Raw genomic sequence first — 25,469 nt, 5'->3', positions numbered from 1 at the left:
ATAAATTAAAATAACACTTATTTTTAAAATGTACTCTTCCAATCCAGTCCCTGGCAAAGCATGATGGTAACTGGAAATCACCTGCCCAGTTTTAGCAATACACTAATGCCACAAATATTTTCTACAAAGTCCCAACACAACTGTATTGTACACAATGAAAATAAAAAAATGCTAAAGAATTGTGTTGCATTAGCTCATTTTTAATACAGTAAGTTAATCAAGCAGTAAAAATCACGCTGAGTGAACACCATCCGTTAGAAGTCTGAATCCTGAATGACTTATAATAATATAATGCAATATAATAATGTTCTCATCTCAAACATAAATATATTAAGTTGATTTCAAGTGTACTTGTGTAGTATTTTCAACAGAGGTGCTTTTCCCTTTTTTCAGTGTATTTACAGAGACCACCTTTTCAGTATTTTTCACAAACATTTGACTGACGCACTCATTGCTCCTCTCTTCAGCATCTCAAATGTTTGTATCTGCCAGGAGCAAATTACAGTTCTTAATGTAACTGATATAATCACACCCAAAATATTGTAAATATTTTAGTTACGTATTTATTGTGGAATAAGAGTTTAAAAGAAAAACTTAGACAACATATATTGTATTATGTTTATTTGAACAAAAAAAATCATCCTACTGCAAGCAAGTATATACTTTTGCAAATAAAAAGGAGTGTGCGCCTTCAGAGTGGATCTAGGTTTTGGCATTTCAAAACAAGCGCTTGTACACATAAGCAAAGTGTGTAAAGCATTCCGCATGCACTCCAAATAAAAGAAATTGTACTTGCTTCAAAGCCAGTTACTTCATTTTAACTATTAGTTCATGAAAGCAAAGATGAGAGCCATCTACTGAAACTTGAAACTTATTTTCTGGTTAGCTATAGTTAATAGTAGGCTACAAAACTAAACAAATACAGTAGAATTCTATTTCTTTTCAGTCACAGTTGCAACCTTTAAGTGAAGAATAACACAAAGTTTTATCTGTTTATAGAAACATGAAAAGAAAATCTTTGTTCTAAATTAAGACACATCCTGAACAGCTTAATATGTAGGCTTTGAATTAAAGGGTAGAAGAAATACAAGAGTACATTTCAAACATTACTAATGAAGTAGCAGCATTTCAATCCAAAGTTGATTAGACAAGTGATCGCCAGGCAGAAAAATATGAAGCAGTTACATTAACTAAATAATATTTAACATTAGTTAGACATGCTGTACATTTCAAGGAAGTTGTACAAAGCCACACCATTTACACTGGAACAACTGAGCTCATTTATGAAACATTCGTTTTGTTTTTTAGACTGTCTGAGAGAATGAAAAAAACTGTGGTATAATCAGTATACAAGTTAATTCAAATTCATTTTAAAAGTTGTTAAAGATGTTTAACAAGTTGTCAACCCCAATAATAACTTAATGTCAGTCATAACAACTGATTTTGAACATCAACTGAAGATAAATCTCATATTGGAGGGTGGAGAAAATTACTTTTGTAACAGCGCCCTCCAGAGTACAAACCTGGAAGGACCTTTTTGGTGCAGTTCATTCTCATTTAAAACAACCCCTTTATGCAAAGGACATCCTCTGCGTACTAACCCTTAAGCCTGTCCATTTCACCTCCTCTTCTTTCACATGGAGACAAACCTATCCATGGAATCCAGTGCAAATGTGCTACGTATTCAGAGAAACAACAGTCTAAAGAGACAAAAAGAAAAGGTAAGTGAGAGAGAATCAAAGATTTTTGTCTTTCTTTATTGAAGACAAAACAAAATGCTGATACGTGCAATTAATATAAAATAGTGTCATTAAAAGTCAATTACAGGATTGATTTAAATGAAAAATGGTGAGCACATACTTTCTATAGGTATAGATGTGAAAGGAATGTTCCGGTTCAGTAAGTTAATTGTCAGCATTTGGGGCATAATGTTGATTACCACAAAAAAAAAAAAAAAAATAATAATAATTTCGACATATTTCGACAGTGCCTCATGTTTTTGGTGAGGCACTTACCATGGAAGTGAATGGGGACCGATCCATAAACATTAAAATATTCACTGTTTCAAAGAATAGCCACAGGACATAAACATTATCCGTGTTAGCATGTGTAAATGAGTGTTACGCCATTTACCAGATTATTAGGTTTACCAGCGGTTTTGTCGTCTTAACCACGAAGTGGCAATATTGGATAAAACTTTCCACAAATAAGGTAAGTGATTTTATCACACTAAAATCATGTTATTATGAATAATGTTTACTTCTTGTGGCTATACTTTTGAAACAGAGTATTCTAATGGTATTCTTATAGATTGGCCCCATTAACTTCCATTGTAAGTGCCTCACTTGAACCCAGATTTTTGCTCTTTTTTTAGAAAAGGAGGGACGAGTCCAAATACATTTTTGTGGTTATCAACTTTTTGCCACAAATGCTGTCCCAGAATATTCCCTTAACCAACGAGAATAAAAAAATTAAAAATTATATATATATATATATATATATATATATATATATATATATATCAATAACTACAGTCTTGACCAACACAAAATAGGTATCATTTCAAAGATAAGAAGCTTTACTTTACAATGCATGTAGGCATTGTGACCAGCACAGAACAAGTGCTTTGAAATTTGCAAACAAATCAGAAGTGTACCGAAGTTTTGGTAATTTATTAATAATTTTGCACAGTACATATTATGGTAATCATAATATTATATAAACATCAAACTGATCAAATAACCATGTGTCAAATCTCACTGGAAATACAACCAGCCTATTTTTTTACTCACTGACAAAAATATAGCGAGTAATAGCAAAGTATATGTCTTTGGCATACATGTTTGATGTGAACAGGTGTTGCTCATATGCCGCGTTTTTGCTAATAACTATAGTAAATAACTATAATAAATAGAACATAAAATATCACATACCATTATGTGGAGGTGATTATCTTTAAAGCAAGCCCACAAACAACATAATCGTATGCATAGATCATTAGATAACCCTCACAAACCACGATGTGCACACAGCATCTTGCTATCTGGCTACAAACACGTAGCTTTCCTGAATCAGATGACATCATAGGAAATGTTGTAGCATCATAGAACACTAAACCAATCAGATTGGGTTCTGACTGCTCCAACCAGTGGTGATAGTCCTCCATATTTGGGCAAACAGTAATGTGATAACTACAGATGAAATGTAAAGATGAAATGTAGCTCTGTAGCTAATTCTGGGGCGGTCATCGACTGTCCATTTCCATCAAATAAACTACTAAATAAATCACTCTAATTAAACATGGCTACCAGGAGATTGCGCCAAGTTTATGACAGAGACTCAATGAAATTCATTCAGTGAAATCTCATTACTAAAATCATGTCTGCATGCTAGGCAAACCTTTAGTCATTGTTGTATTTATGAAATTTGTTTGGAGAGGCTTTTGGATACTTGGATATGTTTTTGAACACTAAGATCAATTATTTTTGTAATGCTATAACTTTTGATTGCTTTGTCATAACAACACAAAATTTCACTCAGTTAAGGGTGACATGATTGAGAAAAAACAATAGTAGATTTTTGGAGCCACCTTATATACACCCCACCTTATTTTCGATTTGTGATTGGTTGGTCAAAAAAAAACCTCAACAGGAAACTGACAAACCACTGGTTGGATGCTAGGTGGTACTATGGCGTAATTTTCGTTAAGCAGGGTTAGGGATAAGCCTACAAAATAAAGCAAGACACCTTGATTTCAAACTTAACTTATTATAACAAAAAATTCAAATGAAACTGGAAAAAAGTGCAAGTAAAATGTGTGTTGTTCTTAAAGGGTTATTTCACCCAAAAATGAAAATGATCCCATAATTTACTGACCCCCAAGCCATCCTAGGTGTATATGACTTTCTCCTTTCAGCCAAACACAATCAGAGTTATAAAATATCCTGGCTCTTCCCAGCTTTATAATAGGAGTGAATGGTACCTTTGATTTCGAAGTCCAAAAAACGCATCCATCCATCAAAAAAGTAATCCATATGGCTGCAGGGGGTTAATAAAGGCCTTCTGAAGTGAAGTGATGCATTTTTGTAAGAAAACATCCTTTTAATAACTTTATAAACTATAATCACTGGCTTCAGGTAACGGCCATCCGCGCATTCAAAAGAGAGTCGTGTTCTGGCATATGACGTAGGTGTAGTGTAAGCTCCGGTGAGAAGTAACGAACGTGAAAGCGCAAAGGATAGAGCCAAACAAAATGCTGGTCACGAATTAGAAGACAACAACGAACATTTTTAAAGGAAAATGTAGATGCACGATTGCACCATTTTAAGACAAATACAAATCTACAGTATAGCTAAAACAACTCACTTCTTTTCGCTGTTTTCCTTTGTTGCAAACAACACACGCTTCCGTGTTCCTCAATTCTCACCAGTAGTGATGGGAGGTTTGATATTAATAATCAAAAGATTTAAATTCTATTAATTTAAATCTTTTGATTATTAATATCAAATGTCCCTAAATGCTCAAGTGCACACACATTCGTTCTGACTGTCTGCTCAGACTAATGACATTTTTCCACTGCACTTTACGGTTCGATTCGACTCTACTCGCTTTACATTTCTGAGCTTGCTTTTCCACTGCTGTTTAGTGCCACCTCAACGTGGGTGGAATTATAGGCTGATCATCATATTTGCGCCACCTCTACTGCCTTGATATCATCATCAACACGACCACTAGCTGTTAGCTACTAGCTCATTGTGCTGCATGAAGCAGTTGTTGCATGGTGATTTTACACAAGTGTAACATTTAAATTGGTCTGGTTGTTTTAGAAAGAAGCTTTCCAGTAGTCGGTCAACTAAATAAAGTGAAGCTTTCAAGCCGAGTATAGAGTTAACATAACAATTTACCATCCTCCATTGTGGACTCCAGCCGTGGCTGAGTCCAGGGCACTCTCCCTCCCATTGCTCGTCGGTCAAGATAGCGTCCACTTTTCCTTGATGGTTCTGTAGTCACTTTTAAGTTTTTTTTTTAACTTTTCCCTACACTGTTGGTAGCTCCGGTTGTAGCCATGTGCAGCCAATAGCTGAGACACTTCCTGAAAGACTTTTCGTTTTGCGTCGTTTCGTTCGTCCCTACGAGAGGAACGTCTGCACCTTAATTACTGACCACGGCATGGTTTTGTGCACAGCAATTTCTTTTTACAATTCGAAAGTCACGTGAACAAATGATACTGCTATCGCTGCAGCTAACTTTAAAACTAGGGGGTTGATGTCCCGTGTCACAAATCCAGTGAAGCTGGTAGTGACAATTCTCCCCGACCAATCGCTTAGAACCTCGACTGAGGTGGTACTAAAAAAAGTAACAGGTACCAGGTACTATCCACAGAGGAAAACCCCCAAAAAGCGAGCAGAGTCAAGTCGTACCGTGCAGTGGAAAAGCCCCATAACAGCCTCACCTGTTGTTCCGGTCAATCAGACACACAGTGTCAACCAATGAACCAAAGATGTGTGAGGGAGGGCGGAGCCCACTCACTCACAGACACAGTCACACACTTAGCAGCCGAGGAGAGAGAGCAGCCAAGGAGAGAGAGCAGATGAGGAGAGAGAGGAAGGACAGCTGTGAAAACAACAGCTGGAAAGTGGAAAATTTGTTGGAAACACAGTAGCATCAGGATGCATTTGAATAATGTAGACAATGTTAGAGCACAGTGTAGAATATGCCAAAACAAAATATAATATAAAGCCGGTTCTATGCACAACCTACACCGGCATATGCGAACTGTGAACCCTAATAATTTAATTAGAATTATTTTAACACCAATCATAGTTAAACTATCAAAAATTGTTTGTCTTGAAAAAATACAAAACATATTTTTTTTAAAGAACCGTTTTGGAGCTAAAAGAGCTGGCTCTTTTATGTTGAGCTGAGCCAAATGAGCTGGCTCACTAAAAAGAGCCGGAATGCCCATCACTTCTCACTGGAGCTTATGCTACGCCTACGTCAAACGCCGGAACTCGACTCTCTTGTGAACGTGCGGACGGCTGTTACCGGAAGCCAGTGATTATTGTTTATTAAGTTATAAATATGGATATTTGTCTTACAAAAACACATCGCTTCTCTTCAGAAGGCCCTTTATTAACCCCCTGGAGCCGTATGGATTACTTTTTTGATGGATGGATGCGTTTTTTTGGGCTTCAAAATCTAAGGTACCATTCACTCCCATTATAAAGCTTGGAAGAGCCAGGATACTTTTTAATATAACTCTGATTGTGTTTGGCTGATATAAGAAAGTCATATACACCTAGGATTGCTTGAGGGTGAGTAAATTATGGGATAATTAAAATTTTTGGGTGAACTAACCCTTTAATAATATAATAAAGTACGTTTCATTAAGCATGTGTCTGTGTCTACGGGCAAATTATTTGTAATATTAATTTGATAATAATAATAGCCTAATAATAATAACAATTATAATAATTTAATACATGGGAAAATTAGCCAAATATAATCTTGACATGGTCAAAAGCATCAGCTACTGGCGATCACACTGACCATCGTCGATCCCCGAGATCATCGTCTGTTGGCACATACCTAATGTGCATTTCTCTCCATAAATTAACAAAACGTTCAGACAGTCTCCTTGCTGGTTTTTCCAACACATGCAGAATCATTACCACTTTTGCCGGTGTCACTGCGGCTCACTTCAAAAGTGCGCTTGTAAAAATAATTTTTTAAAGGCTCATTATTACGGTTTAGTATTTCTCTGTAATGTAGAACAGTGTTAGCAATGTTACTTATAACATTCTCTCTCAGCCCAGGAACTCAAACCATTTTCTGACACCCCCCCAAAAAATATATTTAAGTAATTAACTTAATATCATAAACATGTGACTAGTCTACTAATGGCTTAAACTAATGACTACAAGTAGACTAGGAAAATCTTTAGTCAGGCCGTCCTAGTTGCTTACTTACTGGTCCATATCAAAAGGCCCTCACCTAAGTCAAAAATCAAAAGAAACAAATAAGAAATGATATATTGCATAAAGAAAATGAAGCCTATTTTTAGGGCTATTAAGATTTTTTACAGTTTTCACAGATTTTAAACTGAAAGGTCATTATACAACTGTATCTTGTAAAACACAAAACAAATGTCTAGGTTACGAATGTAACCTCCATTCCCTGATGGAGGGAATGAGACGTTGTGTCAAAGAAGCAAAACTAGGGGTCTCTCTTGAGTGCCAAATATACCTCTGATCTATAAAAAAAGGCCAATGAGAAGCTGGCAGACAGAATTTACATGTCCTGCCGTGGAGGAGGCCATATGCCCCAGGAGCCTCTGGAAAGCCTCTGGAAAAGTTTTAAAGGGACCGCAGTGCCTGACCTGAAGGCGGCGAGGCATACCAGTACTGACAGCTCGTTGGTGAGGCGCACTGACATTGAGACTGAGTCTAACTCCATGCCGAGAAAAGAGATGCTCTGAACCGGGGCGAGCTTGCTCTTTTCCCAGTTAACATGAAGCCCTATGCGGCTGAGGAGCCTGAGCACCTGGTCCCTGTGGGCGCATAGTAACTCTCGGGAGTGGGCCAGGATGAGCCAGCCAGAATGCCGGCTTCTCGGAGCGGGGCAAGGGCTGCCTCTGCGACCTTCGTAAAGACACGAGGGGACAGGGACATGCCGAAGGGGAGGACCTTGTACTGATATGCCTGGCCGTCGAATGCAAACCATAGAAAGGGTCGATGTCTAGGCAATATTGAGACGTGGAAGTACGCGTCCTTCAGGTCTACCACTGCGAACCAATCTAGATGCCGGACGCAAGTTAAGATGTGTTTTTGAGTGAGCATTTTGAACGGGAGTTTGTGCAAAGCCCGGTTGAAAACTTGCAAGTCCAAGATCGGTCGTAAGCCACCGCCTTTCTAGGGTACGTTGAAGTAAGGGCTGTAGAAACCCTTCATCATCTCGGTTGGAGGGACAGGCTCTATCGCGTCTTTGAGTAAGAGGGTCGTGATTTCCGCGTGCAGGGATTTGGCATGTTCATCGTGTACTGCGGTGAAGCGGATGCCCCCGAAGGGGGGTGGGGTGGGGGGGGGGCGTCCACTTCTATGAGCTCCATGCTAGTGGCACTAATGGGCCGATTATTTTTGACGTACCTGGCGGGGCGGAGCAGGTAGTACGGCGTCGGGAGGCAAAGGTGCGTCCCGAGGTTCTGGTGCTGAGAAAAGACTCAAAGCACTTACCTTGCTCCGCACACCCGGCAGGGGCGGGTTAGTGACTGAGGAGGAGGTCCGAAGGAGGCGTCCTCTACACTCGTCAGTACACTTTTTTATTGAGAATGTGGGTACTGCAGCCCCGAGGGGTTGCGGAAAATTAAATAAATTCAAACAAGGATTCTCCTCCCGGTCCTCCGGGGACGGAGTGGTCTGCTTACCAGCTCCGGAGCGAACGTCTTGGTCTCTGGGTCGATCGTCTCAGGAGCGCCTGGGAGCCTTCCAGGTCCTCGAGGGGGTCCGTGAGACGGGGGGCGTGCACTTCCTGCGGGGCGCTCGACGCAGGGGCTGAGAGCTAGGCCCAGGTTGAGGCGGAGCTGTGAGTTTTTTAGCAGTAGGAGGATTCCCTCGGCAAGCAGACAGGGCTTGGCTCGTGGCGGCAGGTTTGTGGCGGGGTAGGATGTGTGAAATGGCCTCCGTCTGCTTTTTCACCGCGGAGAACTGCTGGACGAAGTCCTCGACGGTGTCGCCGAAGGGGCCGAACTGGGAGACAGGGGCATCGAGGAAGGGTGTCTTGTACGTCTCGCGCATCTCGACCAAGTTCAGCCACAGATGACGTTCCTGAACCACAAGTGTGGCCATCGCTTGCCTGAGTGACTTCACTGTGGCCTTCGTGGCCCTGAGGGTGAGGTCGGTCGCTGAGCGCAGTTCCTGTAGCACGTCGGGATCAGGACTACCCTCATGCAGATCTTTGAGTGCCTTGGCCTGGCGCTGTAGGCTTTGGCAGCCAATGATGACGTTGTCCTACAAGCCTTGGAGGGGAGCACAGGGCGACCCCGCCAGGTGGCAGCGTTCTCGGGGCATAAGTGGATTGCAACCGCACTATCCACCTGGGGAATCGCCTTGTACCCATGGGCCGGTCCGCCGTCGAGGGTAGTGAGAGCGGATGAGCGAGGGGCTTTGTGACGAGTGGAGAGGGTGCTCTCCATGCAGTCATCAGCTCATCATGCACCTCCGGGAAGATGCATGATGCGTGGCTGTGAGCGGCGCGCAGACCCAAGGAACCAATCATCCAGCCGTTACGGCTGTGGTGAGGATGGAGGGTTTCAGTCCAGCCCCACGCTGGCGGAGGCCCGGGCAAACATGTCGGACATCTGGGCGTCAGCCTCAGCCTGGGCGTGCTGGCCCGAAGGTGGCAGCCCAGATGAGTCATCCGCGCCGGATGCCGGACTCATCCAGCTCGGGGGTCTCCAGAGGATAGGCAGGCTGGCTGTGAGGCGCTGTTGCCTCGAGCCTGGACGGAAGTCAACGAGCATGCTGGGGGGCGGGTGGTTCACGAGGGTGTACCCGGTGAAACCGAGCCCGGTGCCATCCCCAGATCGCCTCCATTGCCAGCCGCGTCGTCCTCAATCCCGTGGGAAGAAGGAGCGACGCGGGGGACGGCTGGAGTGCCGTACCTTCTGTTGAAGGAAAGCCACAACCGTAACGTTGCCATGGTCATGTTCTCACAGTGAGAACATGAACCATCATCAAACGCTGCCTCGGTGTGATCGCGGCCCAGACACACGAGACAGCGCCTGTGGCCGTCTGAAGCGGAGAGCACTCTACCGCATCCAGGAACTACACAGGGGCGGAAAGGCACCTTTATAAAGACACGTCCTGAAAAAGACGTTCAACGCCGCTGTGTATTGCTCTTTTAGAGGAAAATTACTCTTTTATCAAACACTCTTTTAGTTTGCGCTGTCGAAGCGCCCGGGGCAAACTGCAACAGAGAGGGGCAAACAGAGAAGGAGAAGCCGCTGAAGTGCGCAGTAGATCCAACAGCAGATCGCTCAGAGGTAAGAGGAACAGGTGTGTGACTCGCAGCTCGCTGCATACATGACTATCGGCTCCGAAGAAACTTTCTGAATGAAACAGACGTATTTCCCCGCCTTTATACCCGTATATCCGGGGGGGACATGCAAATTCTGTCTGCCAACTTCTCATTGGCCTTTTTTCATAGATCATAGGTATATTCAGTGCTCAAGAGAGACCTCTAGTGTCGCTTCTTAGACATAATGTCGAAGTGAGCGACAGATGGGGAATGACTATTACGGTGATGAAAATCATTACTGAAAAAAATTTTTATAGTAAAAGGACCACACAATACGGTAATAAGAATTGGGGGGTAAAATTTACTTAAATGTCCTCCAAAAAAAAAATCTAGTCTTAATTTACTTTATGCATATTATAATTTCTCTAAAAAATATATATCACATTTTTTTTTTGAAAGAATTCAAAATATGACTATGTTCAGTATGACCAGGACATGTTTTACAGGTTTCATGAGAATAACTCAGATATTGCTAGGGGGAGTTGCTTGATCATTCAGAATAGTAACAGCAAATCTCTCCTCAAAAAGCCACATATTTGGTTTGAGGTATTATTCATGTCCACAGCACAAATGTGAGTATGAGATACTTAGGGTTTAATGCTAAATATGAGCAAAAATAATAGTGATATATGCAGGCCAAAGTACACTTCGGTTTTGCATGTCCCAGTACTTCTCACACATAGTGCGCGTGAAGCAAAATTCAGCAGTTTTTTTTGTGCATGCGTTGAATGCATACATATGGTCTCAAAATCAAAAAAGTAGACTTTCAAAAGCTAGAGCAATAGTCTGCTGACAATATGGAGCGACACAAGGAAAAACGAGGTATACTTGTTGAATGGCATAGCACGTGTCTCAAATTAAACAAAGAGCAGCAACCTACCAAATAAGGGCCTTTGATCGAGTGCTTCTTCCTTGAAGTTTGTCCCCACTTGTGATGGCGGTCCTATGTCTCCGTCTGTGTGTCTCGAGGTAGACCTTTTTGGCAAACGCCCGGCCACACATATCACACGCATGGAGGGAAAAGTTTTTCGTTACCCTAACCTCACTGCAAGTCTCTTGGCTCCTGGTGATGGGCGGCCCCTTGGTAATATTATGACTACGAGTGACATGAGGGTTCTTGGACTCTGGAAGGTTCTTTTCTTGTCTACATGAGTTTGGGGTAAGTGGAGAATCATGTTTTTCTGTGTTAAGCAATGTAAGAGCAGAATGCTTTCGAGTGTTGGGGGATGTTGAGGATTCTTGTTTCTTTGTTTTGGGAAGAGGATCTTGTTCACGAACGTTGGGGGATTCTGGTGGTTCTTGCTTGTAACTGTTCTCTGTGGTATGCGTCCCGCTACCGTCGTCTTTTGAATTTGTTTTCTTCGTTGTGTTGCTTAAGACTGCCTCGGCTGGCTTCTTCACTGCCTGGTTCTCCAAAGCTGGCATGACCTTGGCCAAATAGCGAGATGACTTTTTGTGAACCACAGTAATATGGCGAATGACATCACGCTTGCGACGCGACTCATACCTGCACATGGGGCAGCGGTAGAACTTGATGTAGATGCTGTCACTCCCATCTGTGTGCAGCTCAGAAATGTGCTTTTTCAGGTTCTGCCCAGTGCTGAACTGACGTTTACACAACCAGCAGTAGATCCTCTTGAAGTCAAAACCCACACTGTGGTCTCCATTGTCCCCTGTGGCTTTTGTCTTTTTTGTCTTTGATAAGGCACTCTTCTTACGGTCTTTGAAAGAGGAGAGAGAGTTTTTTTTCACGCTAACCTTATCTTTTTCCTCATGCTTTGTTTTAGCCTTTAGTTTCGAGAGGACGGAGCTGGTGACAGTGCCGTTTTCTAGCACGTGTATCTTGTGGACAATGCGCATATGCCTACGAAGCATCAACTGGGAGCTGTACTTCCTTTTGCACAGCTGGCAGCGGCAATTCGTCAGGTTGATTTGTCTCTGCTCTTGCTTCTGAGGAGAGCTTGGAGGTTTCGGTGGCGACGGAGGAGGAGCATCGAGTAAAAGAGGCTGGCCAGGTCTTGTGGCGATGTCTGGCGTGATCGAGTCACGCTTCAAGCCGCGATGGACCTCGTCAAAGTGCCGTCGGACATTAGCTTTGGTCGCAAAGGACTTTTTGCACACTGGGCAGCTTTTCCCAGGAGATGGTGGCGGGTCTACAGGACGTTTGTCCTTCACGACAGACAGCAAGCTAATGGGAACTGTGCGTGTCTCAGTATATTTGCGCAACTCCTCCAGCCTCTGCCAGTGCATTTTGCGGCAATGCCGGCGTACGCTGCGCCTGGAGCCAAAGTCTTTGCCGCAAAGGCAGCAAGAGATCCTCATCTCCTTTATCTCAGTGGTGGCACCCTCCTCTTCATCTTCCTCTGCTTCTCCCTGTTCAAGCATTGCTGGCTCTTCAGAGCTTGGACCTTCTTGAGGAGGTGGCTCTTCTGATTCGGTTTCCATATCGTCATCATTATCTGACTGTTGGACCTTTTTGGGTGCCAAAATAGATTTGCGCCGGTTTTTTTTCTCAGGTAATGGGATTTCCCTTTGGGTGGTAGGGGTATTGGGTATGTCCTGAACATCCACTGGTGATACATGCTGGAACACAGCATTGGGGTTGGTCTCAATGACGTCAAGCTGAATGACATGCTCCTCTCTGTCTTTCTGTGGATAGATAGCTAGAAGAAGATCTTTGATGGCCTGGCACTGCCCACCTTCTGAGGGCTCTGCAGAAAGTAATAACATCATCAAGTATTACAATCTTTTAATCATGGTACACTCAACAATTCGACCAATATTGGATTTTGCCAATACCAATAACTAAGGTGGTGGAAAAGGCTGATAACCGATTAATCGGCCGATAGTTTTTAATATACTGAATGTTCAACAAATTGTGTAGCCTTTCCTCATAGTGACAGGCACAAACCTTGAGTGTATTCAATTCCAAAATGAATGAAATCCCAGATTCAGTTTATTGCGCAACAAAAATATGGAGATTTGGTGTATAAATCAGGACTTTTAACAATAAACAAGCCTGATATACACCTGAGTGTTATGTAGAAATATCTGTGCTTCCAGCTCACAAAAACAGATATGGCAAACAAAATCTATCAGCTTGATTTTTGCAGATAACTGCTAGTTTCAAAAGCAGCTATCTGTGCCATTTAATCTACAAGACTTCTAGTACAACTAATTGTAAATACTATTATATTCATGGGTCCAACTGAGAACAGACTGCAACAGCAGGAAATTTCACACTCCAGGGATTAATAACAAAACTGACATAATACATGGTAGAGAAGGGAAGTAGATTGATGTACAAACCATCTGACTCTGGTTGCCGGGAAAAGCAGTAGAACTCCTTGTGTGTGACCAAATTTGGTAGACCACGAAACAGACTACGACAGAGTCTGCACTCAAATATGGTGTCAACTTCTTTCAACAGCATGTGTCTGAGTTGAGTGGTACCTGCAATAACAAGTACACAATTAAATCAAGCAGAAAGGAATGAGAAGTGAGAACATAGTTACTTTTGGAAAAAACAGTATAATGCAAACGTATATTGATTATAATACAGATAAATCTCATTGGTCCCAAATCCTGTTCCACATAGCTATATATTTAAACATCAAAATATGTTTTGATAGGCTATGACTATCAAAACAAGGACAGAAAAATTACTTAATGCTGGTGAATAAAAAAAAGGTTTACAAAAAATGTATTTACTGAACTACCAAACTTCTGGGATGTACCTGTGCGAAAACACTCAATGATCTGATGAATTCCTGACTTGGATGTCTGGAGCTGCTGTTGAAGCAGTGGTGGATCACCAGGCTCAATTGAATGCACTAAAACAGAAAACACAAAATACAATTTTTAGAATCATATGGTGATAAAAACAGATTTTCAAGAAGCAACGCTGTACATTTTAGTCATATACGTGCATGGACACGTTTATATTTTAGGCATTTAATAGATTGGCCTATGTAAACTGACTATCAATAAGTTATTAAGTTTGATGTGTGACTACTGTGGTCAACAAATGGTAAAAATGCGGTTCAAAAAAATCTGCTGGGAAAAAACTTGCTACCCATACAAAGTCAAAGTACTATATAATACAAATAAAGTGGGTGTATTATGCCTTATATGGTACAAACTTATCTACAGTACATCTAAACAAATGTTTGAGTAGAGACATTTTCCAAGAACATGTCGTGTTTTTTTTTTGTAGACTTTAATTAGTCTACAAAAGAAACTTACTCAAGTACTTTTGAGTGCCCATTCACTCAGTTGTTTTATATGCTTCTTCATTCATGTGTCATGCAGCCAAAAGCCATTCACACATCTGCCCATAGTGAGATATGACTCTTTTCTTTATTCTTTTGTCTGTTTTCTTTCCATTATCACTTTTATACACCCATCTTTGCAGTAGTAATAGTGTCATCATAAATCGCAATAGCAGGGTGTAATTGTCGCATATTATGGTCACATATAGCATGTTAGCACATTAGCACCATGAACGCTGAATATAAACGTGACAAGTTACATATTATCTACTGCTTACATATTACTTTAATTAATCATCGAGTGGTTAAAACTTGTGACCTCATGTGAATTCTACTCAAAGAATGAGGCAAGTATTTGATAACACATTTTTGTCACAGCAATGTGGCCGGTGTCTGAATCTTCACAATCAGTATACTGTTGCTCAGCTGTTTAGAACATCTTCTGAATCTGAGCGAAACAAACAAGAACTTTGCTGTGAGTATACTGGGGCCTTAACAATGAAGGCAGTACTACGCCATGTGCACCTAATTAATATATTTTATTTGCAAGCAAGACAGAAGTGCCACCTCCTATAAAATCACCCCAAACCCAATTCCTAATCCCTATTCTCACCAAACTGAAATGCACTCCCTTCATCAAAAAGCAGGACATGACCACACCCACTTTTGGTTTCACATCCCATTTACTTCATAACCCCAACCTTTTCCGGATAATATTTTCCCTTTCACCTCTCTTTAATTTGTATTTTAATTTGAGTAAAAGCCATGTGTCATTTTAATCCTGCATGTGTCTTTACTAGCTTGACAGCAGAATGGATCTTTGTCATATGCACAGACCATATGTAATAGCAATAATAGTAAATTCAATGCTTGTATAATTTCTGTATAATTGGTTTTGACTACATTACATGCAAATGTTCAGAAACAAGTCAGATTATTATGTAAAAGCAATGATATTGAAATAAAAAAAAAATTGTACATTAATCACAGGTGAATAGAAGCACTGACTAATGTTTGTGTGATATTCTTGCGTTTAGGCTTTCAAAGAAAGCAAGCTGAGTGTATATGTTTTAAGGAACTTTGTCATCTAGATCTAGAATTACTTTTTTGTTTTTTATTTTTCAGAAACCTGTCAAACAAAGACTGGAGGGAACTAAGGTCAGGACAAACAAAATCGTAGACTACTTCCCCACAAACACAATTATCTTTTGGTTTGTAACACAAAATGTTTCCTTTGGACTCCTGAAAGACTCTATTGCTGTTCCACAAGGCAGCTCTTCAGTGCTTTGATAGTAGTGACCTCAACCTGTTATTTTCTTTCCACAAATGTCAACCAAATAAGCCAACTTTGAATCAACTGGTATTCATCTTTATCTACCATCTCCTGCAGATAAAGTTACACTGTCATCTGTCATCATAAAACACCATCTGAAACCTCTCAAAGTTGAGGAGTTCTCCGATTTATACAATTATTTTATTTATTTGTAAACTGAAGAAAAACATTTAAGCTGTAGACATTGCTTGCCTCATTTAGAATCTTTGGCATTTAAGAATTTGCATTTTACTAATTTGCCTGGAAAAGACTCAAATGTCTTGTGTTTACACCACAAATCAACTCAGTTACATGCAGTATAAATAATGAGAATTAAGCAATAATTATGCATTAAATCATGTAGGCTAATCTTACTAGAATGGCTCACTGTTCCTTTACATTAAGCACACACTGACCCTTTACAACAGTAATCTACTTAAAGAATATGGTTTAGGGTTAAAACTATATTCCGTATTCAATCCAAATTAAGCTCAATCTACAGCATTTGTGACAATGTTAATTAACACAAAATAATGTAAGTTACAGTGAGGCACTTACAATGGAAGTGAATGGGGCCAATTTTTGGAGAGTTTAAAGGCAGAAATGTGAAGCTTATAATTTTATAAAAGCACATAAATAAATTCTTCTGTTAAAACTCATGTATTATTTTAGCTGTTAAGTTGTTTAAATCAACATTTTTACAGCAATATGAGGGTTTGTTGACATTATATCGTCATTGCCAATGAAGTTGTAAAATTGTCTATAACTTTACACAGAAAAGGTTAGTAAGTGACTTTATCACACTAAAAACATAACATGCATAATGTTTATGTCTTGTGGCTATACTTTTCAAACAGAGTATTTTAATGTAAGTCGATTTGGATAAAAGTGTCTGCCAAATGAATAAATGTAAAAGTAATGTTTACGGATTAGCCCCATTAACTTTCATTGTAAGTGTCTCACTGTAACCCAGATTTATGCTTTTTTTTTTCAAGAAAAGGAGGGACGAGTCCAAATACATTTTTGTAGAAATCAACATTTTGCCACAAATGCTGTCAATTGAGCTTAACTTGAATTGAACCCAGAATATTCCCTTAACCCGTGAGAATTTTTAAATAATAAAAATATGAATAACTACAGTCTTGACCAACACAAAACAGGTAGCATTTCAAAGCTTAGAAGCTGTACTTTAGAAACGTTAACAAATTTGCCACATTCACTTCCATTGTAAGTGCCTCACTGGAACCCAGATTTTTGCTTTTTTAAAGGAAAGGAGGGGCAAGACAAAATACATTTTGTGGTAATCAATATTATACCACAAATGTTGTCAATTATGTTTAACTTGTATTAATCCAAATATTAAAATATCCTCCTGCATCCCATTTTTATCTGTTGGCATCTTATACTATACGTGACACTCTCTGCTTCAAAACCACAGCTTGTCTTAATTAATGGACAAAAACTACTATAAAGGCAGACAACACCAGGATGCTAAAATCACCGACACCGTAGGACACAACTAACAACTTTCTGAGCAAGTAATCTTATTCCAGCATTGATTATTATGGAAAAATGTGGTCGGCACACTGGTGTGAGATTGTCCTACATTTCACAACCAATTCGCCACAAGAAATCGCCTTTAAAACAAACAACACTGATAGATCTTTGTAATAAATTTGTAGTGAACACATACATCACCAAGAGGTGAAAACAGCACCACATCTAATATAAAAGTAAATAAAAATCCATCTGAACCATTATCATTTTAAGGTATTGAGTTCCTACCTGGATTTTGGCCACAAGGCTCTTGAGGGGCTTCTGTTGTTTGGCAACAGCAGTGTTGAAGTGTCTCGGTCTGGCAGCATTTGTCACTAGTCAAGCTTCCTTGATCTTCAGTCTTAGTAACCTCCATCTCAGAGGCCCCTTTTACAAACTAAACAGATGAATCAAAAAGAAACATTTTTTTTTGTACTTATGAATATTTTAGCTTTAAAATTATAAATATATACTGTATAAGAGAAAACCCTTTAAAATAACAAGTTTTATGTAAGTCTAAAAACAAATTGATGTGATAGTTCACACTAAAATGTCATTTGTTGTCATTTGTCACATGTCCCTGGTGTTGTTCCACTCCTGTAAGACTTTCTTTCCTACATGGAACAAGGGGAATTACAGAATGTCAGCCTCAATCACTATTCACTTTCATTGTTTTGAAGAAAATGCATTAAAAGTAAATAGTGACTGAGGCTTAATATCTCTCTTTAAGTTTAAAAAAAAATAATCATATGGGTTTGGAACAACATAAGGGTGAGTAAATGATGACAAAAATGTTCTTGTTGTTTGAACTATACCATTAAAATATATATATTTTTTAAAAAAGACAACTGGGTGCACAGAATTATAATTACGTTTTTTAATAAGTCAACAGTGTTTTAACAAAGAGACATTACTGTTGTGTGATAATCATGTGATGATGTAGCCCTTTCATCGCACCATTTACCAAGGAATCTTTTCAATAAACGTCAAGATGAGGTATAACATCTAGGTACTAAAAAGGACAAAACAATATAAATTATGGAAATGTTTGTCATGCATCAAACAAACATCATAATTGCCAATAAGTTATGGGAAAAATGATGTGTGACAACATGGCATACTGAACCGAGACAGTATTCTTGATCACAGAGCTTTTAAACTCTAATGAACTCACTGATATATTTTACTGACTGACTAATGTTAAAAAGCTACTGCAAAGAGGAACAAGAACAAATAAAACAAAATTATATGCATCTTGTAAATGACTATAATAACAGACAATATGGTATTATAAATTGTCAATGTCATTTCAGATTAGAAGACTTGGTTTATACATGTATTGAGGACCATGTGACAGGGATAGGTTGTATGCATAGAGACCCTGAGATTAGGGGCATTTTTATAAACACTTTCTATACACCGATCAGCCACAATACCACTTGCCTAATATTGTGTAGGTACCCCTTGTGCCGCCGTCAAATTAGCGCCAACCCGCATCTCAGAATGTTATTCTGAGATGTGGGTTGGCGCTAATTTGACGGCGGCACAAGGGGTACCTACACAATATTAGGCAAGTGGTTTTGTGGCTGATCGGTGTATAGAAAGTGTTTCTATACACTGTGTTTCTATACAATGTTATTCTGAGATGCTATACTTCTCACCACAATTGTACAGAAATGTTATCTAAGTTATCATAGACTTTGTCAGTTTGAACCAGTCTGGCCATTCTCTGTTGTCCTCTTTCATCAACAAGGCATTTCTGTCCACAGAACTGCCCCTAACTGGATGTTTTTTATTTTTGGCACCATTCAGAGTAAATTCTAGAGACTGTTGTGCAGGAAAATTCCAGGAGATCGGAAGTTACAGAAATACTTAAACCATCCTGTCAGGCACCAACAATCATGCCACGGTAGAAATCACTGAGATCACATTTTTTTTCCCCCATTCTGATGGTTGATGTGAACATTAACTGAAGCTCCTGACCTGTATCTGCGTGATCTTATGTATTGCACGGCTGCTGCACGATTGGCTGATTAGATAATCGCATGGATGATTGTTGGTGCCAGATGGGCTAGTTTGAGTATTTCTGTAACTGCTGATCTCCTGGGATGTTTTCACACACAACAGTATCTAGAATTTACCGAATGGTGCAAAAAAAAAAAACATCCAGTGAGGGGGGCCTGGGTAGCTCAGCGAGTAAAGGCGCTGACTACCACCCCTAGAGTCACGAGATTGAATCCAGGGAGTGCTGAGTGAACCCAGCAAGGACTCCTAAGCAACCAAACTGGCCCGGTTGGTAGGGTCACATTGGGTAACCTCCTCGTGGTTGCTATAATGTGGTTCTCACTCTCGGTGGGGCGCGTGGTTTGTTGTGCGTGGATGCCGCAGAGAATACCGTGAAGCCTCCACACGCACTATGTCTCCGCAGTAAGGCGTTCAGCGAGCCACATGATAAGATATGTGGACTGACGGTCTCAGACGCAGAGGCAACTAAGATTTGTCCTGCACCACCAGGATTGAGGCGTCACTACGCCACCACGAGGACTTCGAGCGAACAGAAAAAAGTTCTGTGGTCTGAAATGCCTTATTGATGAGAGAGGTCAACAGAGAATGGCCAGACTGGTTTGAATTGACAAAGTTTATGGTAACTCAGATAACACATACAATTGTGGTGAGAATAAAAGCATCACAGAATGCTATTCTGAGATGCGGGTTGGCACAGTTTTGGCGGCACAAGGGGGACCTACACAATATTAGGCAGGTGGTTTTGACTGGTTTTGGCTGATCGGTGTATGTCGGCAATTATGCTTTGAGATGTAGATTACTGATAAATTTACAAAACTAAAAAAAAAAAAAATATTCCGTAGGAAGTAAAAACTATACAGCGATTAGCTCAATTAAAACTCAATTTTAGCATCTATTTTAGCATCTGCTGCCCCTAAAAAAACCGACCCCTATACCACACATATATCACCCAGACATCTATTTGATGTGTGTGTTTACATCTGGAAGATATATTTTCACATTGTTTGCTCATCTGCAATATGTCTATAAGATATATGTCAATAAGTGTGTCTCGGATGTCAATAAGACATTCCTCAGATGTATTTGAGATGTTTATCATTTAGAATGTGTGTAAATCTGATCTTTTTAAGCTGTTTATCAGATGTTAATTAGATTTTAATGCTTTCCAGATGAAAAGATCTAAAATAGACATCTCTGAGATGTACGTTTGCAATCTGGGTAAGTACCATACTGTTCACCCAAATACCATAGTAACTTACAAGAGTTGTCGTTACTACAGTAAAACCATAGTAACTTGGTATTATGTGCCCTTCAGGTGGAGTCAGAAATATCGTACTTACGGGTTCCTAGCACATGAACAATCAAGTGAAGTCGTACTTACGAGTGAGAAACTCAGAATTCTAGATGATACACGAGTTGCCGAGATGGGATGTTGGAAGGGGCGTGTCGACAGGAAAGGGGATGGAAACGAATGATTTTGCAACAAAATTTCAACTTCTGTACTTTATTTGAATAATATTAATATGTTATATATGAGAGTCAACTAATGACTTACCTTTGGTGGCTTGTTTTAAAAAATAAAAATAAAAATAATTTGTTAGATACCAAGCATTTTTAAATTGTGTATGTCGTGAATAAATGATGGAAGTTTATTCATTTTTGTTTATTCACTGGTATAACTGATAAAGAGCTTTTGACATCGTTCATTGTGTATTTTTTTTGAGTTTGGCTTCTTCTGAATTTTGTTTCCCACATGAAAGCGTGACATGTTGTTGTAATGAATGCCTGAACTCGACTCGGACGAACGAGCTTCCACCACTTGAAGGCAGCATAAGATATAACTGTTATAGAAAAAGAAATTAAACTAAATGACAAAATAAATCCTAAACTGTTAGATGGAGATCCCATACATGTTTATGGTAATTTGGGGTAGCTGGCAAATAACATCGGCATTAACTTTTTTTTAATTAAAAAAATAATATATATTTTTAGCTTAAAATGTATATGGGAAATTGCATATTTTAGCTGCTGTAACTTTTCAACCTTTGTTTTAATTTTTCACCAATTTGAATCACCTTTTTCCAGTTAAATAGCCTTCTGGTGTAATAAAATAGCCTAAATTGTTACAAATATTCCACATTGTCTCTCAATATGAGGTCATAAACACTAAGTAAATTAACTACAAGTGTAATAATTGCAGTCTTAAATGTAAGTAGCGGTTAATATTTTGGCGGAAACTATGGTTACCATGGTCATTTTGACAAGGCTGTATCGATGTGCTTTAGTTTGGACCGATTGTTTTTATATGGGATGGTTATGTAGGTCGCATGACTCGTTTGTAAAGTTAAAATGCTCATAATGAAGCATATAAAACATGTCTTAAATCGGTTCTGGTGTCATTGTGAAGGATTTACACCTGACTGCTCCGCCAGTAGCTTGTCTAAACACTGGCGAGGCAGGAAGTCGCGAGGAGTGTACGAGAGAGCACGTGTTCGTGGCCACAAATGAACATTACCATGCACTATAATGCCACAATAAAGCTTTGTAATAGCGTAATTTGACTTGTGGCAGATATAAACGTGATACGATTGGTATTAAGGGTGGCAATATAGCTGGGTGGACTCTAGCTGGGTGGACTCTCCCTTGTGAAGTGATAGCGGAACAAGCAGCCATTCGTAATTTGACATTCAAAAACAATAACACTAGCAGTGCATGCACCGTAACTTCAGTTCGTAACTATTTTACAACCGAGAACGTCTTAAAATTAATCAACAGCAGCACAAAATATTATCAGACACACACACAGGCCACGTGACCGGAAAAATTATAATTTAAAATGATAGGCACCCGAACTGTACCAACCCTCCCAATGCTTTGGGATAAAACATGCCAAAGTAATTTTATTAACTTTTTCCATCTCTAATAAAAACTATGCCTAAAATAACGCTATTCTAAAGACGGATCTCTTCTGCTTAGAAATGTGTGCTCGCGGAAGGCTCACCAGCACACACGCGACAAAAACATCCTTTTTGGTCACAATATTATGGATAATACATTCACGTAGGATATAGGTAAGAAGAAGAAGAAACCTTTGAACAAAAATGAGGAAATAACTATCAGTCGAAACTCAAATTCACATCAGATTCAATGCAAAACACGTCGAGTGGGCCAAATTTAGGAAACAAAGCAGAAAGTTGATAGCGAAGTTTAGCAGTGACAGCCAATAAATTGGCTTAGATTTGTCACACTGAAACTTATGCATGACGAGGATATACATGCAGTTCACACACACACGTCAACGCCACACTGACTTATGATGATGGAAGATTGTGGATGCATGTGTGCGGGAACGCACGAAGCCATGGCAGCACGAGCATCACCAAGTCCAGTTGCTCACGAGAGACATCTGAACGCTAAAGAGAGGCTGCATACTAAACTATCCATTAGATCATACTGAAAACTATATGTTTACATTCTTTCTGGCTATTTCGGTCGTTTGAAACCCTTTTGGAAAGGACAGGGTTCTTCGTTTGCGTGCTCCCCTATGCGCAATTTAGACACGTCGTGGCGCATACACGGTTCATTTGACCAAACTGTTTCAAAATGCATGAGCGGGTTATATCGGCGGGTTTTTTCGGATATTCAGGCTATTTAGCGTTTTCGTGAGGCAATTTGCATCGCTCCATTATTCTGTAAATCTCTTTTACACGGTTACATTGTCAGGCCAAATCTCCTCTATTGCGGACCACAATGGGCCAGATTAACTTGATGGAGAAGGAGAGCCCGTGTGTAGAATGGAGCTTTGAAACAGCATAAGAAGAAGCCCAAGCTCATGGACTGATGCTTACCCGGGAGTGAGTGCGGCGTAAAGGCGGGCTGACGCCTGATACAAAAGACGACGTTGCCAGTGACTTGCGGTGCTTTCTGAACATTTAACCAGCAAAATATGTGCGCGTATGCGCATACAGTGACAAAACGAGCACCCTCGAGAGGACTTGTGCGATTGCAGGACACGTTCGAATGATAAAGTGCTGCGCTTTGCGGCGCTGTGCCATCTTCCCGAAGCAGCTTTGGCGCACAGGTCTGGTGACCCTTCCGCCTTTACGCGTCCTCTCCTCTTCTGTATTTTGTTATGAAGTGCCAGATTCACTCCCAAGTAGGCCCGTCGACATGCTCTGTCGATGCGGACAGTCGGGATGAGTCCGAATGCACTCTTACTGTAATTTAAGCGCGCGGAACAAGTGCGTTTTCCCTGGTTGCAAAGCCAGCACGAACGGTGACGCCATTTTCTGCTAAAAACAACCACGCTCGGGCAGGATACGAAACGGCACTGGTCCGCTGCACGATTCCGGGCCCAAGTGGGCAACTCACGGTAAAAAACCCAGCAAGATGTTTTCGTAAGAGTTCTTACCTTTTCAAAAACAACACTCACGCGGTGAACTCAAGTTCGGATGGTTGGACGCGGTCCGGAGGGTGTTTCTCTCGCCGCTCGCGCTGACGCTGCCCTGTCGGAAGCTGCCTTTGTGCACGGTGAGGACCTCTCGGCGGAGAAGCGGCTGTTGCGCAAAGGTGCAATGGATGTTCGAGACCACCAAAATGTGGCAACCAATGTTGTCGCCAGTTTGGTGCGTTACATCGGAACCCCCCACCACCCGTGCCACCAACAGCGTAAATTCACGGCTTGTTTGAATTTTACACACCCAAAGCCGTTGCAAATGCACTGATTACAAATCGAATTTTAAGTAAATTTAACCTTTCCTGTATTTGGCGCTGGAGACAGCTCTTAAACCTAAGAAAAATATTTTTTAAATAGACTTTCCAGGAATCCCCAAATACCATGATGATACACACTATATTTGCCTGACATATGTATATTGTATTGTATTTTTGTAAGTAGTAAAATGCTTTCATAAGTAATAAAAACATTTATGGCATGCAAGATTGCAACTTTAAACAGCATTAAGGAAGGTTTAATTCTGTTTAAGTACTGTTAAAATCATGTAAACCTAAGTATTGTAAAAACACTGAAAGGATGTTGTAACAGAGCATGCATTCACAACTTGCCACCACAATTAGCATGCCATTGTTCCTGTCATTGAACTGTTAATGTAAGCAGTTATTGTTTCCTACGCATTTCTAAAACAAGGCACTTTATTTTTGTCCAGACTGAGGATTTAACTTGTTTCAATCCTTTTAATTGTTTCACAAAGTTAAAACTGAAAGGCAGTGTTTTAACTTGTGGATTTGTGATATAAAAGTTTAGTTCATATAAAAGCGTTTTGCCAATAAAATATTTCTGCTAAAAAAAAAAAAAAGTTAAAGTGATGTTTGCGATTTGTATGATTGTTTTTGTAAAACATGGACAGTTCATTAAGATTTAGGGGCTTGGGTAAGTTGTGCGTGGATCGCGGAGAGTAGCATGAGCCTCCACATGCTGTGAGTCTCCACGGTGTCATACACAATGTGATAAGATGCATAGATTGACGTTTTCAGAAGCAGAGGCAACTGAGATTTGTCCTTCGCCACTCGGATTGAGGTGAGTAACCACGCCACCACGAGGACCTACTAAGTAGTGGGAATTGGGCATTCCAAATTGGGCGAAAAGGGGATAAAATAAATTAATTAATTTAGGGGCTCATTCAGCAATACAGTCTGATAAAAAAAACGTCCCCTTTTAAATATACACTGTAAATAGTGCAGTTATTACCTTGCAGGTATAGTTTACCCAAAAATGAAAATTCTCTCATTTAGTTAAGATTCTTAAAATTTTAAGAAGAATGTCTCAGCTCTCTAGGTCCTTACAGTGGAAGTAAATGGTGATCAAACTTTGAAGCTACAAAAAGCACATATAATGTCAGCCATTATATCCATATCTTCAGAAGCATTATAAGTGTGGGTGAGAAATAGATAAACATTTAAATCCTCTACTATAAATTATCTTCCTGCCCAGCAGGTGGCGATATGCACAAAGAATGTGAATCGCCAAAACAAAAGAAGAAGAACGTAAAAGTGAAAGTGGCGATTTATAGTAAAAAGGACTTTCTCATCCACACCTATTATATCTCTACAGAATATATAGATTTAACCACTGAAGTCATATGGATTACTTTTATGCTGCCTTAATGTGATTTTTGGAGCTTCAAATTTCTGGTCATCATTCACTTGCATTGTATGGACCCATAGAGCTAAAATATTTTTCTAAAAATCTTTATTAGCCACAAATAAATAAATACAACATTTACAGAAGCCTA

General features: G+C 40.0%; 1 protein-coding gene across 2 annotated transcripts; it reads right to left on the bottom strand.

The window, feature by feature from the left end:
• Positions 1–613: 613 nt before the first annotated feature.
• Positions 614–24,061, bottom strand: znf800a (zinc finger protein 800a). 2 transcript variants are annotated; one of them, XM_052120118.1, is made up of 6 exons: positions 23,630–24,061; positions 17,443–17,590; positions 13,812–13,907; positions 13,384–13,527; positions 10,955–12,785; positions 614–1,700 (listed from the first exon to the last, which is right to left on the bottom strand). In XM_052120118.1, coding segments are annotated over exons 2-6 (2,199 nt in total). In that variant the 5' UTR covers positions 17,570–17,590; positions 23,630–24,061; the 3' UTR covers positions 614–1,699. The 2 variants fall into 2 exon arrangements, with proteins under 2 accessions (XP_051976078.1, XP_051976077.1); XM_052120117.1 differs by lacking the exon at positions 23,630–24,061 and adding an exon at positions 23,067–23,273.
• Between the last annotated feature and the right edge of the window lie 1,408 nt (positions 24,062–25,469).

This window comes from Xyrauchen texanus, chromosome 46 (assembly GCF_025860055.1).
Source record: "Xyrauchen texanus isolate HMW12.3.18 chromosome 46, RBS_HiC_50CHRs, whole genome shotgun sequence".
Taxonomy (NCBI): domain Eukaryota; kingdom Metazoa; phylum Chordata; class Actinopteri; order Cypriniformes; family Catostomidae; genus Xyrauchen; species Xyrauchen texanus.
Note: the sequence above shows the minus strand (reverse complement) of the source record. Positions and strands in the feature narration are given on the sequence as shown.

Bases quoted from the DNA above. Each gene is read 5' to 3' on its own strand.
- znf800a (XM_052120117.1), bottom strand. From the start codon at position 23,150: ATGTTCAGAAAGCACCGCAAGTCACTGGCAACGTCGTCTTTTGTATCA. The intron at 17,591-23,066 runs GTAAGCATCAGT...TCATCTGTTTAG, and splicing joins TACGCCGCACTCACTCCCGG to TTTGTAAAAGGGGCCTCTGA. The intron at 13,528-13,811 runs GTACATCCCAGA...TTGTTATTGCAG, and splicing joins CATTGAGTGTTTTCGCACAG to GTACCACTCAACTCAGACAC.